General features: G+C 44.6%; 2 protein-coding genes across 2 annotated transcripts; one reads left to right on the top strand and one right to left on the bottom strand.

Annotated features, from left to right (window-relative positions):
* Window positions 1-308: 308 nt before the first annotated feature.
* Window positions 309-6345, top strand: LOC101756830 (serine/threonine-protein kinase haspin homolog). The gene is made up of 15 exons (XM_012843781.2): window positions 309-504; window positions 584-695; window positions 808-888; window positions 2089-2185; window positions 2261-2805; window positions 2905-3028; window positions 3099-3214; window positions 3450-3561; window positions 3681-3773; window positions 3860-3921; window positions 4368-4510; window positions 5335-5405; window positions 5485-5537; window positions 5765-5834; window positions 5939-6345. Exons 1-15 carry the CDS (start codon window positions 489-491, stop codon window positions 6098-6100), a joined length of 1857 nt encoding a protein of 618 aa, XP_012699235.1. The 5' UTR covers window positions 309-488; the 3' UTR covers window positions 6101-6345.
* A 984-nt stretch (window positions 6346-7329) lies between these two features.
* On the bottom strand, window positions 7330-10703 carry LOC101756429 (novel plant SNARE 13). The gene is made up of 10 exons (XM_004958404.4): window positions 10331-10703; window positions 10029-10121; window positions 9746-9839; window positions 9622-9659; window positions 9359-9450; window positions 9157-9236; window positions 8903-8959; window positions 8418-8510; window positions 8263-8337; window positions 7330-7712 (listed from the first exon to the last, which is right to left on the bottom strand). The coding sequence occupies exons 1-10, from the start codon at window positions 10405-10407 to the stop codon at window positions 7611-7613; spliced, it is 801 nt and encodes a 266-aa protein (XP_004958461.1). The 5' UTR covers window positions 10408-10703; the 3' UTR covers window positions 7330-7610.
* Window positions 10704-17425: the final 6722 nt, after the last annotated feature.

The following is a 17425-nucleotide window of genomic DNA, read 5'->3' as shown; positions in this document are numbered from 1 at the left end:
AAAAAAACAAAAGAATCATGCACACTCTTCGAGACGCAAATCTCAACGCGTCACAAAGCTACTGTTAATTGTGGCAATAACGACACCGAGCAAACAGCTCAGTCTGTATGACGGAGTATCAAAAAAAAAAACTCAGAATAACTGAGAGCTCGAGTACTGGGCCGCCGGTCCTCAAAACCCCTCCGTCCGTGGTGGGTGTGTGCCAGCCTGCCAGGCCCAACCCAATTCCCCCGAGCCGACGAGACCTCACTAAACGGCCGCTCCCCGCCACCGCCTGACATCATCCAGCGTCTTCCGGTCTTCCCCTCCTCGGCCTCGCCAAGTCGCCATTCCAACGGCCGCCGAATTCGAATTCACACGCACTCCAGAGTCCAGACTCCATTCCAATCTCCCCCGCCTCGACCCCTCCCCTCCCATTCCCTCCTCCCCAACCCCCGACGCTCCATCTCCGTCGACCTCCGATCCCTCTCGCTCTCCCGCCGAACCCCATGGCGTCTCGAGAAGGTACGAGCGCGCCGCGCCCGCCGCGCGGAGAGATCGCACCGCCCACTGCACTAACCCGCTTGCTCCTATCCTCGCGCAGGCGACACGTGGTCGGAGATCGTTGCCAGCGGCGGGCTCCGGCCGCCCCACATCGGCGTCGTGTACGGTCGTCGCCGGGTCGAGGAGTCGTCAGGCCGGAGGAACACGGATATGTAAGGGTTCCTAGCCGCTGCCGCTGCCGATCGTTCGGCGGTTTGGTTCTAGGTTTTGTGGATTTAGGATTGCCTCGGTGCGATTGGGTGACGCGTTTCCGGTATCGTGCAGGAGGGGCAGCTTCGGCGGCGAGCAGCGGCCGAGCTTCGCGCCGAGGAAGCGGACCAGCTGGAATCGGTCGCTTTCCATCAGGTGCGCATACCTTGGATTTCTTCAGTCGCAATATTCATAGGATGGGCAGGCGGCAGCTGTTGTTTTCACCATTTTGGCTCCATTTTAGTTAATAAATGTCCATTCGCAATGTTATATATCATCTGGGGCTTTCTGTAAAACAGATATTATAAGGCCCCCACTCCACTCCAACCTTGGTAGATATGTTATGTGTTTTTTTTGGGGGGTGGGGTGGGGGTTGGGGGTGGGAGGGGGGGATTAAGGGTCACATAAGAGTGGATAGTAGAGGATTTGATCTCCAAAGCAATCCACTTTGAGTAAAAACCGTGAGAGATTTGAAGCCGCCTCATTGGGTCCTACGATCCTACCTCTCATATTTGGCTTTATCGCATAGTGGATTGCTTGTTCAAAGCTCTTACTTCAGCATAGGAACACCCTTCGTTGTTGTTTTTCTTTCCCGGAGAATTTGCAAGTGGACACTCTACAATCGTTGTAATTGCTATAGGGTACTGAGGGGATTCTATTTGCTCTTATTAGACTGATAGAGTTATGGTATTTCGCCAGGCTCCAGTTGTGGGGTTGGGAGCTTGCACAATCACAAACAAGGGGAGACGTCCCTCCTGATAATTTTGTAGAAGGGAGGAATCAACGCTGGGTTGGTTAGCTCACCATGTATGGTGCTAGCCTGCAAGCCAACTCACCCAGATTTATTATCTTTATGTTCTTATCATTGCTTTGGGCTTCCATTTATCCCTTAAGCTTTTATGTTCAAATTATGGAATAATCATTAGGTTCATGTAATGTCATTTATTTCCATACTTAGCTAATGAATGAGGTTAAGTGGCGTTATTTTAGCAAGTTTGTGAACCCTATGCGGCATTAACTCAGCAAGATCATAGACCTCTCTAACACAGATTCCAGTTATTAAAGATTGAAACGTAAGAAACCAGTAGGTCTACAGACCTATTGTGAAAACATGCAAAACTTATGCTCAAGAGATACTATAGGTAGTTGTATCATAAAAAAATAATGGAATGCAATTATCTTCTCTGGAAGTTGACATGCACTGTCATCTGAGTACTAGAATCTAATATACTTTCTGTGATTTAGCTTGTTCCTATCATACGTGGAGATTTGACACATTAATTATGAAGTTTGGCAAGTTGTAGTGGCATTACTCTCAAGTAAAGTTTTAGCTTCTAATGATGTTTTGATTGACAGAGGACGAGAAAGTATCTTTGTTGCTCCTGGTGCACATCTTCAGCAACAGAAACCCAGCAGAGCACAAAAAAGACCACCCAAACCGTGCAACCGAGTGGTGAGTCTAATATTGCTACAGGCCTATTTATTAATGTAGTACTTTACTTGTTAAGCTTTCCAACACTGTTCACAGAAGAAAACTCCAAGTGGCCCTCTGGATTTGAGGAAGGAGAAGGCATATTTTGAAGAAGTTGATGCTTTTGAGCTCATCGAGGAGAGTCCTTCTCCGAAGACCTTTGGCTCATGGAACAGAGAAATGGAGCAGAATCACATTATTCATGATCTTCCTGCAATATTGGAGAGGTGGAAAATTTCCAAGCTTGCAAGACGTGTATCATCCGAGCCATTGTTTCACATAATGGAGACACCAATTATACCATCTGTACTTAGTAGCAATAGTACATCTAGTAGTTTATTTAGAACCCCTGAAAAAGATACATGGTCAGGGACACACACCACAGGAAGAGCAATCCCTCTAGGATACACTGATATCAGTTTAAATAGCACCGCAAAAGAAACCAACATCTTTACATCATTCAGTAAACTGAACATTAAGGAGGAGCCTGTTGAAGCCAGTATTCCATGGAGTGGTGAAGCTCTGACTGCTTTTGAGCAGCTCCTGATGGTTTGCAGGCAGTCTGAACCAGTTACACTGGCAGAAGTTTTCTCTGCTTATTGGTAGGTGTTTTAACCCTTTATTAACGTGAATATTGTTCCATTATTTTCTGTATGTTTTTTTTTGGTTCGCTGTTTTAATGAAGATGTTCATGAAAATAGTGAGCCAGGAAGCATCAAGAAACTGGGTGAAGGCACATATGGGGAGGCCTATAGAGCTGGAAGGACTGTGTGCAAAGTGGTTCCTTTTGACGGAGACTTATTAGTCAATGGAGAAACCCAAAAGGTTTATTTCATTCATTGGTGTTCCCCAGTCTGTAGAATTCTGGTAATCATGATGTGATTGTGTTTTGTAGAGATCGGAAGAAATACTTGAGGAAGTTTTGCTTTCTCTGACGCTTAATAATCTAAGATCAAACCAAGCTGATGATGAGAAAAAAGATTCATGCAATGGCTTCATTGAGACAAAAGAGTATGTGCCTTCATCATCTTTGCAGTGGGAAAATACATAGACAAATTTAACTGTAATTGTAGCTTATCTGAAGAACCTGTATGCTTTGAAACTTTTGCAACACCATTTATCTAGAAATTGTGTTGAATGATTAAAGCCTGGCATGGTTACCAATAGTTTTGACCTTGTTTGCGCAAAGGTGCATAACAGTAAATACCCTGATTTTGAGTGCCACTCAAGATTATATTTCTTGCAGCTTTCGGGTTTGTCAGGGACCATATGACCCTTATCTGATTAGTGCTTGGGAAGACTTTGATGCTAAACGTGGATCCGAAAATGATCATCCAAAGGAGTTTACAAGTGAGCAGGTAAGTCCTCATTTCACAGAAACAAAATATCATTTTACCATTAACCATTGTGGTGAATCATCAGAAACAGACCATGCCTGTAAAGTATCTATTTCTTACATAAGCAACTTTTGTTTCAGTGCTATATCGTCTTTGTGCTAGCTGATGGTGGCACTGATCTTGAAAGTTTTGCTCTGGTTGACTATAATGAGGCTCGCAGTTTACTGGTTCAGGTATGGACCATGCATTTCCTAAGAGTATATTTTTGACCTGAACTACAAAGTTTTAAGGATAACTAATATTTCTTTTATTAATGCAGGTTACTGCTTCCTTAGCAGTAGCTGAAAGTGCTTGTGAATTTGAACATAGAGATTTGCACTGGTTTGTCCTCTCATCACAGCTTCAGCTGATTCATGTTTTTAACTTAGATTCTCAGTGCCAATATCATTCCATATATAGTGAAAACAGCGCTCCGATTTATGACATAATTGAGAAAATACATCCCATACTTAAATGCATTTACTTTCACAGTTCTATGCTATTTTAAAATGCCAAAACTGTTTTTTGTCATCATTAGAGCTGTATCAGTTCATGTTGAGCTTGATAGAGCAGGTGGGTAGAAAAATATAGTCATGCCTGAATTCTAGGTATGAAAGTTTCTAGTTAGCGTTAGATTTAAGGAATGGATAGTGTGACTTGCTATGAAAGTTCCTATTGAGAATGCTACCAAGGGTGCTATAGTGTGATTTGCTATGAAATTTCCTATTGAAAATGCTATCGAGCGTGCTCATATTTTACTTACCACCACAATGTGCATGGCATGGCAGGGGTAACATTCTTTTGGCTCAAGAGGAAACTCCAGACACAAATCATACAGTGAGGTTTGCTCTTCAAGGGAAGAGGATGAATGCAAAAACTTTTGGTCTGAATGTCTCAATAATTGACTTCACCCTTTCTCGGATCAACACAGGTACCCCTTTGAATTTTAGTTCAGAATTCTTTGGTGTCCTAATTGAATCATAGAAATCTCTTAAACCTGGATGTTACAACCTACTCCCTCCATCCCAAATTATAGGTTGTTTTGGCATTTGTAGGTTCATAGTTTTTGCTGTGCACCTAGATATACACTATGTCTAGATACATAGCAAAAGCTATGAATCTAGAAATGCCAGAACGACCTACAATTTGAAACAAAGGGAGTACTAACTTATCCAAATACATTAACTTCATTTCAAGAGCAGAAGGTAGACACTCAACAAACACAATACCGACATCACCACCCACGCACACATGTGTGTGGAACTGTGGGTCTTCTACACGCTAGAAATTTACCATGGACACCAGTGTAAAATCTAGGACTCAAGCTTTGGTGGGCTGTGGTGCACACCTGTCCTATCCATGCAATCATGTGCTGGCTTCCTACAAGTATGTTAACTTAATGGTGAACAGAGAGTGGAGAATGCTTTGTAGATAATGACAAGACAATATATGTTAATTCAAGAATAGCTACCACTCTCGCTCTTATTCTACTGAACATTTTATCATCATAATTGGATCTATGAAGAGAGTTGGGGAGCACTGAGATAATATGGTGATAGCCAATGAGGTAGATTTATGAAACATTTATTGAAGTTTGTGCCTCACGCAATCAGCATCAACAACCTTTTGAAACTTCATGTTTCCTAGCGCATAAGTGATTACGGGTCATTTGAAGAATATTTGTACATCACTGTAACATTTTGCCTCACTTATGTTTCATCATCCCTTATTGTTGTTCGCAATGTTATTTTCCAGGGACAGCCATTCTCTTTCTTGACCTGTCTGCGGATCCTGCATTGTTTCAAGGGAAAAAAGGAGATAAGCAGGTTTGCTTCCGATCTTCCAGAAAGTAGTATGTTAAGACATTGTGTGTTTTCCTAATGTATATGGATATCATGTGTGCAGGCAGAAACATATCGAAAAATGAAAGAAATTACCCAGGAACACTGGGAGGGCAGGTATATATTACTCAAGCGTCCTTTTTCTATTGCACATGCCAAGTTGGGTTTCCATTATAACATGAAAAAAATGTTAATTGTGCATGAATATCAAGTAATATTTCCCGCAAGTTCGATAAATAGACTGGTAAAAAGAACTTTGAAATGGATCAGGCACTATTTTCCATCTGAAAAACATGATTGCAGGACTGTTACTGATGCTCCACTTGTTGATTGTTGTATTGCAGCTTCCCAAAGACCAATGTGGTGTGGATAATTTATCTTGTAGATATGGTGCTACACAAGATGAAAGCCCTTGTGAGTTCATCTTTCCCCTATACTTTCCAATCGTTACTGATTTACCTGTGGCCGGCGCATAGAGTCTACCTGAATTTCTAACCTTTGTGAACACCTTATGCTAGGCTCTTGGTGCCAAAGTGGACCGGGAGCTCCGCTCGTTCAAGAAACGCCTGGCGTCGTGCGAGTCCGCTAGAGATTGTCTCGCCGATCCCTTCTTCAGTGATCTGCTGTTGGAGGAGGATCCACAGGTCACTCCAATGCCGCAGCTGGAATACGATCTGTGAACTAGCAGATCGAATAGCTGTGGGGTTCAGGGTTTTAGGGTTGGTTAGGCTTATCGCCGTGTGACCCAGAAGAAACAGAACGGGTCGAACGCAGGCTCGTCAGCCCTGGGCGTGCAAGAGAGCTTGCTGTTGGCTGTTGCCCGGGCGCCTTTTGTAATTAGGGTGTGTAATTTATCTCGTTGGTCCTGGCCGTGGCCGGATTCGGGTGCTTCTGAAGCCATGTTAATTCAAGTGTTCTGCTGCAATGACCTGTCTTTCTTGGCGGATTCTGCAACCCTGCTACGTTGCTATCCTTTCCCTGTGGAGAGACGAGAGGTGTGGGCATGCTGCGCAGGTGCAGGCGACACCGGCTAGGGAAGCACGGAACCTTGCGTGACAGCGTTAAGAGCATTGAGAAAATCAATCCCCTTCCCCCGTATTCCTGGTTAAAAGGGATTGAGAGGAAAAATATAGTTCCATCAGATCCCCTTTCACAATTCTCTTTCCTTGTAATTTTTCTCAATTCCCTCTGTCCTCCTCCCTCTCCCCTTTCTTTTCTCAATCATCCTTTTTTTTTCTCATTCCCCTTTCCTCCTCTCTCGCGCCTGGCTGCCATGGCCGCCCCTCCCCCGCCAGCGCCAGGCCCCGGGCCCGTGCGTGGCCGCCGTGTCGCTGCCCGGCCGTGGCCGCCGGGCCACCCGCATCGGCGCCCGCGCGAGGCTGCGGCGCCGCCAAGGCCGCCACGCCTCCGCCCCATCCCGCTGTCGCGCGGGTCGTCATTCCCCACGCCGGCAGCTCGCCATCCCCCGCCCGAAGCTCGCCACGCTGAGCCGACGCCGCCGCTCCCACCCGGAGCTCGCCCTCGCCCACGCCGGCCGCTCACCGCCCCTGCCCGGAGCTCGCCGCGTCGAGCTGCCGCCCGGAGCTCGCCCTCGCCCCACGCCGGCAGCTCGCCGCGCCAGCCGCCGCCGCCGGGCAGCCATGGGCCACTTCTGGGGCACATGGCGGTCTACTACTGGCCGGATCGAGTGTGGCAACAGTGGGATCTTTTGCGGTTGTAGGTAGATATGTGTTTCTCAATTTGGGGGACAATTTTTTCTCAATCTGCAGAAGAAGTTATAGGGGAATGAGAGGGGAATGAGTTTTCTCAATCTCCTGGAGATGCTGAGCGGAGGTTAATGCGGTGCGGGGGGGGCAGCGTTATAATCTCTGTCGCTGAAAACCGAGGACGGGCAGAAACAGAGCAGACGAGTAGCAAACTTGACCTTCAAACAAGCTCACAAGCCAAAAGAAACATGAAAAATCAGAAAATTCACAATCTCACATCACTACCGCGTATGCACAGACAACCAGAAAGCCGGGGGGTGATCACGAGTAATACACACAACACGACTGCCGCTAGGAACACAAAGCTACTACTCACCAATGGGGAAAGAATGGATCGATGCAAACACCGACAACGAGACAATATACAAGCGAGGAAAGAATCGTGACATCGTGTTATGTGGCTCACAAGAGCCATTCGCAATGCTCAGAGTCCTCCGAAAGGGTCGATGGAGAGCAGCTTCCTGTTCATAGCAGGAGGCGCCAGGCCCGGGATGTCCCTGAGGCTCTTGTTGTGCGGGTTGACAATCTGCGAGAAAGGCGGGCTTGGTTATTGATTGTACAGTGTAGGAAAACGGAAAACCCTAACTATGAAGTAAACTGACAATGGCCTAAATGGGTTAAGGGAAAAGAGATGAGCAGGGTATGCTTGGGTTCAGTAACAGCTAGCTTCTTCACAACTGGGGGCAGTTGCATCACCATTCTTTATCACCATAGGTTAGTTTTTCAGTTAGCTGACAATTGTCTTACTTTTGCTCCTAAAGATGCAAGGCTCAAGTTGCCCACCTTTGTTTCACAATATTTAATGAATTTTTTATATTATTATTTTTTAAAAATGAGGAATTCTGAGAGAGAGAAAACGTGGACAGTCGACAGTTCTGTGTCCAACAAATGAGATTCTGGTGCTGCTATGCCAGAACTGACTCAGACACGCGGAATTGCACTACTAAAGGTATTGGCTTCTAGTTGTACTTTACCTTAACAACAATTACCTCAACTAAACACCAAGCAAAACTAATCCTGTTTTGGAAGAGCAAAAAAAGGCACCAAATGCTACCTTGCAAAGAAAATAACATTACCTTGACAACAATTATTGCAATAACACCGCATACAATCAGAAACAGGAACGCCATAATGCATTTGTCAGTTGCAACCTGAAATAACAGATCTTTTTAGTCCAAGTACTGTCATTTCACATATCAAATGAATGAACATACACGCAGACAGAGAGTACCTGGCGACCAATCTCTTTCACCATTTGACTAGCCTTCTTCAGGGAGAAATGAACAGAGTCAAGCTCATTGCCAATTCTCTTCATTTGTTCTGTCTGTAAAATTGGTGAAAGGATCTTTAGATAACAAGGAGATAACAAATTTAGACCAGAAACTAAAACTTATCAAAGCTAACCCTGAAAACCACATGTAGTACAGTTAACCTATCAAGAAATCAGATTCTAAGTAAATGGGGCTCTGCCTTTACAAACATGCACATTGATGCAAACTACAATATAGAGGAAAATGTAAAGGGGGAAAAAGCGCTCCTATAGCCCATAATAGTTCAGTAGTACATCCAATTGAAAGTCTGAGAAAATAAATTTAAGTTTTATGTTCAGTGCGTCCAAGTAGGGGTTAGCAGAAAGCTTAATGAAAAAAAATGGTGGAAAACAAACAGGCTATTACACTCATGATTGGATAGAAAACACCATTCTAGAAAACTTACTTGCTGTGTCAGAGTTGCAGCAGTCTGAGCTCCAACTTCAACAGTTTGTGCTACAACCTACGAGAAAAAGGTTCCTGTAAAATTCATTATGGAAGAGCTGAAGAAACTCACTGTTCTTTTCTTCTCCTTTTAGAGGCTACCCGAGTATGTGGAATTGTTGATAATGGAGTCTTTTCTACTCCTCAATGCAATATCAGAGATTCTACTTGTTGGTTAAAAAACGAAGAAATAAAAGGAGTGTGCTAGTTGTGTACCATTTTTGAACGCTCAATAGCTTGGTCAGTTTGATCCATTTGTTTCCTTCCAGCGCTAATGAGTTCTTGATTTGACATTTCTGTAAGGTCATGCAGGCACATCAATGATAAAGTTTTTTTTTCTCGAAAACATCAATGAGAAAGTTAACACGAATAGTGTTTCAAGAGGATTTTACTAGTAATATTAAAAGTTAATGATGACCTGATGCCATTTGAACTGGTGTGTCCTCAGCCACTTGATCGTTACCAGTGTCGAATAATTCGATCCTCTTATTACCAAGGCTACTTTGGTACCTGCAACACCAAAAGAGTTGCAATGGATACATATTAGAATGAAGTGAACTGTGATGGAGCAAAGCATCACTGCAGGTGTAAATACGGAAAGGGGCACTCAGTTTCAGCATTTGAAACATTGCATATTTCAGCTCTAAAGGCATCGTAAGATAAAGAATTGAATGTACTTACGTTTTCCTCAAGGTGACATAGGAATTCAACTCTTTGATCTGTACTAGCACACAAGAAAGAAGATTACACTTGTGCAGGAAAACGACATAAGATACACTAGTGGAGAAATAGCTACAGTACCAACCATGAACTGCTTCTTATCATTTAGCTGTTTGTTGACATCAGGAGTGTTCTTTTTCTCCTCATCTTTGAGAATGCGATCAAATTCTTTGATCAATCTGCAGAAAAACAGGACACATTGACAGAACTTAAGACATCCGCGAGACTCGAAGATCTGAATTTTGCTCATTCGAGTTCCTATAAGTTACGAATGGCACGTCGACGGGAAAAGGTAAAAGTATCGTTCAGTGTTCACGCGGGGGTGGCTGCATCGAACAGAACACGGGGTGGAGTTCAGCCAGACTCACCGCTTGCACTCCCTCATCTTGCCGGTGAGATCCTCCAGCTGCTTGGACTGCCTGTTGGAGTCCTTGATCTTGTCCATCTTCTGGAACCCCTTTCTGCAGCGAGCAGCAGCAGACGGAGTTAGCACACGAAGGTAATAAACTGTAAAGCAGCTGGCTGCAATTGCTGCAAAAAATCCCCCACTAAGGCCTCAGCTGAGTCCACTTTGTTCGAGTCGACGGCAGGTAAAAGCATCCGGAGCGCGAGCCGGGACCGAATTTGGCAGGGAGAGGAGCGCATTGCGGCGGGGGGAGATCTGACTCACTGGAGGTCGCGGAAGATGTCCCGGATCTCGCCGTCCACCTGCTCGAGCTCGGGGCTCATGGGCACGTCGCTCGCCATGGCTCCGCGCTCCGCCTCGCAGGATCCACCCACCACCCAGAGCAGCGGCGGCGGCGCCTCCTCCGGAAATCGTGTCGGGGTGTCGTCAGCCGTCAGTCAGCCCGGCATTCCGGTGGGGAGGGCGGCGGTTGGCGGCGGGAGGTGGGAGGAGTCCAGGTCCAGCCAGGAGGGGGGTGGGGTTGGTGCGAGCCGTTGGGTGTGTTGGGCCCGGGCCGAGCTGCGATCCCACGCGCATGAGCTGTGGCGAACTGTGTCCGTGTGTGAGCTCGCAGCTCGCACGCAGCAAGTCCAGTAGCTGCTCTAGATGATGATGGCACGCTAGGGGTGATAACTTGTACTCGTAGCTCAGGTTATCTTTCCGGAGAATTTGATTCTCATCTTCATCACAAAATTTAATCACTCGTTTCCATCGAGTAGCACAGAAAAGGGGACGGTGTTAGGAGGTATTTGAATACTAGTTGCTAAACTTTAGCAGTGTCACATCGGATGTTCGGATAATGATTAGAAGGACTAAACATGAGCTAATTACAAAACTAATTGCAGAACCCCTGTGCTAATTCACGAGACGAATCTATTAAGCCTAATCAATCCACCATTAGCAAATGGTTACTGTAGCACCACATTGTCAAATCATGGACTAGGCTTAATAGGTTCGTCTCGCGAATTAGACTCCATCTGTGTAATTAGTCTATATTTAATACTTCTAATTAGCATCCAAACATCCGATGTGACATGTGCTAAACTTTAGCATGGGTATCAAACACCCCTTAATCGGTGCGCGTACTGCAACGGAAAGAAAAAAAAAGTTTTTTGCGGAATAATAACCGGATAAAGGAGGAGGATGGTTTCTTTGCCACAAAGCAATGCGATGCTAGGTGGCAAGCGCTGTCACGGGCCCACACACCCTTCGTACAGTAGGAGAGTGATCATAAAAAATGTGTATAGTTTCGATCCACCTGCTCCGGCGCAGTGGGCCGCCGTGACGTCGTCCCTTAGTCCAGTGGCCCAGTACAGATGTCATTTGTGTTTGGGCCCTGTTGACCTCAGATCAGTCTCCTATGCTCTCATGACAGAATGACGACTATGCGATGCGGGGATCGGAATTCAGGTTGGTTGACGGCCGTTGGAAGCTTTGATCTGGACAAAACCACACGAGCTCCTGTAATTGGAAGGCTAGCGTCGACAGAACAGGAGAAGCAAAATAGGAAGTCTAGGATGCAAGCAAGACAAAAACAGATAGCCTTACACATGACCTCAGGTCGCTTTACAGTTCGTGCTGTACACCCCGAGGCTGCAATTTGCTTATTTGCACACGCCCACCACCTTCTTCTTCTCTGCTTGAAAGGAAATTAAAGAAGAAAAAACATGAGACGTGCTTATCTAGTTATATTCAGCCAATAGCCATCCACGGTGTAGCCTTTATCCATCCACCAAGGACTCGGCTCCATGCGTATCGACCTTTCCTGTTCCCCCGGGAGAGCGGTTGAAATTATGGGGGTGTTTTCTTCCGGTAACTTATTTTTAGCACGTGTCACATCGAATGTTTAGATACTAATTAGGAGTATTAAACGTAGACTATTTACAAAACTCATTACATAAGTGGAGGCTAAACGGCAAGACGAATCTATTAAGCCTAATTAAGCCTAATTAATCCATCATTAGCAAATGTTTACTGTAGCAACACATTGTCAAATCGTGGACTAATGAGGCTTAATAGATTCGTCTCGCCGTTTAGCCTCGACTTATGTAATGGGTTTTATAAATAGTCTACGTTTAATACTTCTAATTAGTATCTAAACATTCGATGTGACGGGTGCTTAAAAATAAGTTAGTGGAAGAAAACGGGACCTATATTTTCTCGGCAACCAGGCTCTTGCTCAGACCTCGCACGTCAGGCCCCTAGCTACTTGGTGTGTCTTTGCGACAGTAACTCGGTGTCGGTGTTTTATACCTGGTAACCTACCGAGAGGTATCTCGAGGTAGTAGATTAGTTGTTGGAGGATCGTCGGATCTGTAACTCAAAGGTAAAGTGAGGACACAAGACACAGATTTATAATAGTTCGGGCCACCAGAGTAGTGTAATACCCTACATCCTATTTGGAGTGTTGTATATTATGCCCTGCATTTGGGTGTTGTTTGGTGTTAAGGATTTAGTCCTCTATTTTGGTTCTATGAGGTCTTGGCCTACCGATCCAGGATCCCTGCCCTCCCTTATATACTCCAGGAGCGGGATTATTAGTCAGTTATAGGGAGGAGTTCTAGTGTGATTACAAGGTTGAAAGAGCATCTAGGCCCCTAATGGATTTTGGTGAGTTGAATAATAACTTGATTAAAGGTCTAATGAACTCGTTAAGTCTATGAGCAAGTATAATACTATTGGTGAATAATCTTTGTGAAAAAAATTATATTAAATGGCTCATATAGTGAAAAGAACAAGTGTGGTATATGGCATTATTCATCTAAGCATGGAACGCAAGCAATGGTGTAAAATGAGTTGAGGCTTGGTTGATAGCCTCATATTGCAAGATTGCTTGAGTTAAAAATGAATATCATAATAAGGAATATTATGTAAATTTCATGATGGTTATGTATGATATGTGACAAGCAAATTGAGTAAAAGTAGAGGCATGATGGCATTATGATATTAGTTGGTCTCTAAATAAAATGAGAAGCTTGTTATGAACAAATGGGATATAGAAGTCTAAACAAGATATGATCTCAAGTGGATTTCATTCTTAATGTCAAAATAAAGCTAAACTCAATGCGGCAGCGATTAGATGAAGGAATCAAGCAAGTGATTAGCAACGAGGTACTAAGCAAAGTTTGGTCAAGTGGTGATTTGGGCCATGAGCTTTGCTAGGGTGAAGCGGCTAGTGCTCGGAGTATCTTGAGGTATCAAGTCAAGTCTTACCGAGTATAGTAATGGGATGCATCAAATGTTTATTGAGTCAGATGAAGAAATGACTTGTGATCTAAAATTAGGTTTCATTCATACGTGGTTGAATATTGATCCAAGTCACTAGCTCAAGGTTGAAGTGCTCAAACTAAAGTGACAAAGTTGGATGCAGCTCTCAAGTGGATATGTTGAAAAAGTATGGCATGGTTCATGGTAATGAAGCTCGAGAGGATGAATATTGTATTTATATTTTGATCTTGAGTATAGATGTGCGTACTATCAAGAGGGATGCATCACATGGTCATTTGACAAAAGTCTCAGTGCTCAAGTATCCTATGTGAGGGATGAGAGACACAAAAGCCACACGTACACACTGACGGGTCAAGCAGTGGCAAAACAGGAAGCTCCGGTTTTGGAAAGAGGAGGTTCCGGTTTTGGTTGCCACGTGACCGGAGGTTCCGATTTTGGGAAATCAAAAGTGCCAGTTTTGGTCTGACAACTCTAACGACTTATTTTTGAGGGGTGAAGTATTTATACCCCACGACCTCCTCAGTGGCTGGTTGCTATTTTTGCAGTTGCTGGTGTGCTTTCTGCCTGTTCTAAGCTGAACTAAAGTCAAATAGCTCCCCCCAACCCCTTTTTGTGAGGTGGTGTGATTTTTGCTAGATCTTGTGAGTTGGGTTGTAGAGAGGAGCTATTTGAGAGCACTAGAAGAGCATTCATACACTTGAGCACTGGTTTGCTTTGTCAAGTTTCAAGTGAAGCATTTGTTACTCTTGGATGTGTTCCTCCTAAACGGCTAGGCATCACCCAAGAGCTCCCAAGATGTGATGAGCCACGGGACAGTTTGTGCAGGTCGAGCTTCACCTCCGAAAGGGAAGAAACTAACTAGTCAAGTGGGGAAAGGGTTGAGTGCAACCCAGCTTCTTTAGAAGTACCCATCGGAGATGTACGATTCGCCTGTAGTGAATCTGAAATTCGGTGAAACAAATCATTGTGTCTCCTCACAGGTTTGCATACATTTGCATGCACTTCCATTTCATTGTTGATTTTGTAATATTGGTTGATCTACTTGGGTGTTAGTGTTTGTGAAGTGCAGGAGCTTTGTGATCCTACTAAGATACACCATCGGAGCATACTCTCTAAATCTGGTTTGATTTTTACCTTACTTGCTACGCATAAGGTTTGGGGTTTTTTTCTGATCGAGCCAAAACCAGAAGTTCTTTGTTTTGGAAACCGGAAGTTCCGATTTTCAAGCAGACAGAGTTTTAGTCCACTGCTTAATGCATGTGTTTTCTATCTTCGGAAATTCCGAAGATTTCTTCAGAGATTCCGTAATTTGCGGATATTTTTGAAAAAATCCGCAAGTCGCTGATAAACTTGTTTTAAGTGGCGACATTTTCAGGTTACACTTATTCACCCCATAGGCGACATCAAGATCCTTGCATTGGAGGTATTCTGAGTAGCAATTGGCACTTAGCCGTTGAGCTGAGAGCTAGCGGAGCCATTGGAGGTACGTTGAGCGTCTTGGTAAGTCGTCGTCGAAACTTGACCTGCAAAAAGAGATGCATACATTATGTAGCGTAGTTGTAGAATTTGGAACTACTGAAATTTATTCAATGATAAATGTAATGTAAATGTTGTGTGTCATGCTCTTGTTTCATTCATATTTTTCTCGAGTAGTTAGTCTGTTACGTTTAGGCTTCCAGTCCCTGTTTAGTCATTATCACTGCATGTAAGATCTTTGTCTCGTGTACGTGTAGTGGCACTGTTGCTACGGAGATCTTTGTCTCGCATCCTAGCGTTTAGGCATGATAGAAGATCCGTGAAAAGAAGATCCGAAGCTTTCACGAATCAAGGTGTGTTCTGCTCAAGAAGATTAGTGACCGCTAAGAGAAGATATTTAAAATAAGCAGTCGACATTGCGATAAAAAGAGAGTGCGATTGCGCATAAAGTAGTCATTGAGACTTTTCTGCCTTTCGGCGAGGAGAGCGTGTGTTTGCCGCGCATGGGATTTGTACCTCCTTAGGGTGTAGCCGCTGCGAGCCTCCAATACTCAGTGCACCAAACTCATGACCATAGCTCCGAAATTCGATGTACCAAACTCATTGACGGAGCTTCCGGAACTCAGGTTTTGTGGCTATAGCCTCCATAATTTAGTGTACCAAACCCATACATGTCGGTTAACATGCCCTAGGAATAATTGGCAAAATGTAGCTCTGAAGGGTAATTTCCATCTAGAGGCGTACACAAAAAAGTAGTCGGCGCATTCACCAACCATGCTAAAAACAAGCTAGAGAAAAATAATTATTAAAAAAATAACTTAGTTTGATTCATGGACGATTGTCGATGAAGCTGCGACGGTTGTTGATGAAGCCGACTAGTTGGAGTTGATTCCGACTAGTTGTCGACAGTACGAGACCTATCGACAATCAGTTTTCTAAAAACTAGTGAAGACAGGTAGTTGAAATAGTCATTAACGAGCTGGCGTAAGTGTGCGTGTGCCCTACGCATCTATGTATACCAGACCAAGAACGGTACGTACTCTACTCGAGATAAGCTCTGCCTTGAAAAGGTTCAAGCAAGGGAAAATTGCTTACTACTACTACTACAAAGCGAGCCGATCTGGCTTTGATCCGACCGGGTCGGAACCACGGCGTACGTGTCGCCCCTCTCGGGGCGCCGCTGGCAATCCAGTGGTTGGTAATAGTGACCCATCGATCCTCTTGGGCTTTGGCAATGGCATTGGACCACCACACACCTGCCCTGCTAGCTCTCTTGCCTGCTACTCGTACATCCAAGCGCGGCTGCGCCCGCACGCAAACTCTCCTGCCCGCATCCTAATTCTATCCAGGAAGACCGTGCACCTTCCTTCCTTCCTTTTCGTTGCGCGGAGGCCGGAGAAGAACAGGCAGCTCATCATCATTCATCAGCTTCTTCTTCATCAGAGCACACGACTCCCCTCCTAATATAAGCAGCTGCCGGCGCCATGAGCTAATCCAGGTCGCAAACAGACAAGCGCACAGCGATTCCCATCCGATCCGAATCCGACCGCCTCGCTCCAGGCAGCCACACTGTGCGGCAGGTGGGCCCAACGGCTCGTACCAACTGGACTGGGACTGGGACTGGGAGCCGAGGGGATTGTGTCCCTTGGCCCTCCACGTCAGTGCTGGGGACCTGCCAATAATTCCGCCCAAAGTAATGGCTGAGGCGAACTGGATGAAAAAACCTGACAGCAACAGGAGGGAGAGGGTCTTTGCTCCTAGCCATGGATTTGATTTCATGGTGGGCTTGCTTCAGAGCCTTTCATCATCTGATTGCTGCTGCTCTCCTTCGTTCCATAATGGCCGCACACAATTTGGTACTCCTAATCATTTCATATAGTAATAATAATTATGGTGTTATATTTCCAAGTGTCCACACAAGAGTGTGGATCTACTGGGACGTAGTAAATCAGGAAGAAAAATGATCTCTTGCTGATCGCTCCGATTCTTTTAAGTGTTAAGTGTTAAGCGTAACTTGGACACGCACGTTGTATTCTTGTTTCTTAATTAGGATCGACAGTATGATGTGCTTGTCTAATTCAACCATAGTAAAGTAGACTAAAGTGTGATGTTCCCACAGTCAAGAACATATACATGAATCTCCGGTATGGTTGGAGCTCTACAAAATCAGTCAATTCACTCTATAGTTGAAAGTTGAAACTCTCTCAATGACCATACATACAACTTTCGAACCTTTTTTCCCCTTTCTCACATATTGTAGCAACTCAACGTGGATTCCCACACCACATAAGATTGAGGCCTAAAAATCCTCATGAAGCAATTGCCAGAATTCACAACAACATGGTGAAACATTTAACCTCTTCAAGAAGGAAGCATGTAGCCTCCTCAGATTTGCCTTCTATTCCTCCGCGCTCGTGAAACCCAAGGAAACCGGTCATGGAGTTGCCTTTTGCTCTATCTCTCATGTGTTTATAGAAGAGTGGTTCCGAGAGGTTGCAGCTTGCAAAATATCCAACCACTTACTCTAGTCACATCGTTTATAGATTTTTTTTCTCTCAAAGCATTTATTAACATGCATGGATAGAAGCATGGTGCGTTATCCTTATCTAATTCAAC

Source organism: Setaria italica, chromosome II, assembly GCF_000263155.2.
Source record: "Setaria italica strain Yugu1 chromosome II, Setaria_italica_v2.0, whole genome shotgun sequence".
Classification (NCBI taxonomy): domain Eukaryota; kingdom Viridiplantae; phylum Streptophyta; class Magnoliopsida; order Poales; family Poaceae; genus Setaria; species Setaria italica.
The sequence above is the reverse complement of the archived record's forward strand: the minus strand, read 5'-3'. Positions and strand labels throughout refer to the sequence as shown.

Excerpts from the sequence above, each read along its gene's own strand:
- LOC101756429 (XM_004958404.4), bottom strand. The coding sequence starts at position 10,407 with ATGGCGAGCGACGTGCCCATGAGCCCCGAGCTCGAGCAGGTGGACGGC. Across the intron at positions 8,960-9,156 it reads CTATTGAGCGTTCAAAAATG|GTTGTAGCACAAACTGTTGA; the intron begins GTACACAACTAG and ends TTTTTCTCGTAG. Across the intron at positions 8,511-8,902 it reads CTGCAACTCTGACACAGCAA|ACAGAACAAATGAAGAGAAT; the intron begins GTAAGTTTTCTA and ends CCAATTTTACAG.
- LOC101756830 (XM_012843781.2), top strand. Across the intron at positions 3,922-4,367 it reads GAACATAGAGATTTGCACTG|GGGTAACATTCTTTTGGCTC; the intron begins GTTTGTCCTCTC and ends ATGGCATGGCAG. Across the intron at positions 4,511-5,334 it reads CCTTTCTCGGATCAACACAG|GGACAGCCATTCTCTTTCTT; the intron begins GTACCCCTTTGA and ends GTTATTTTCCAG.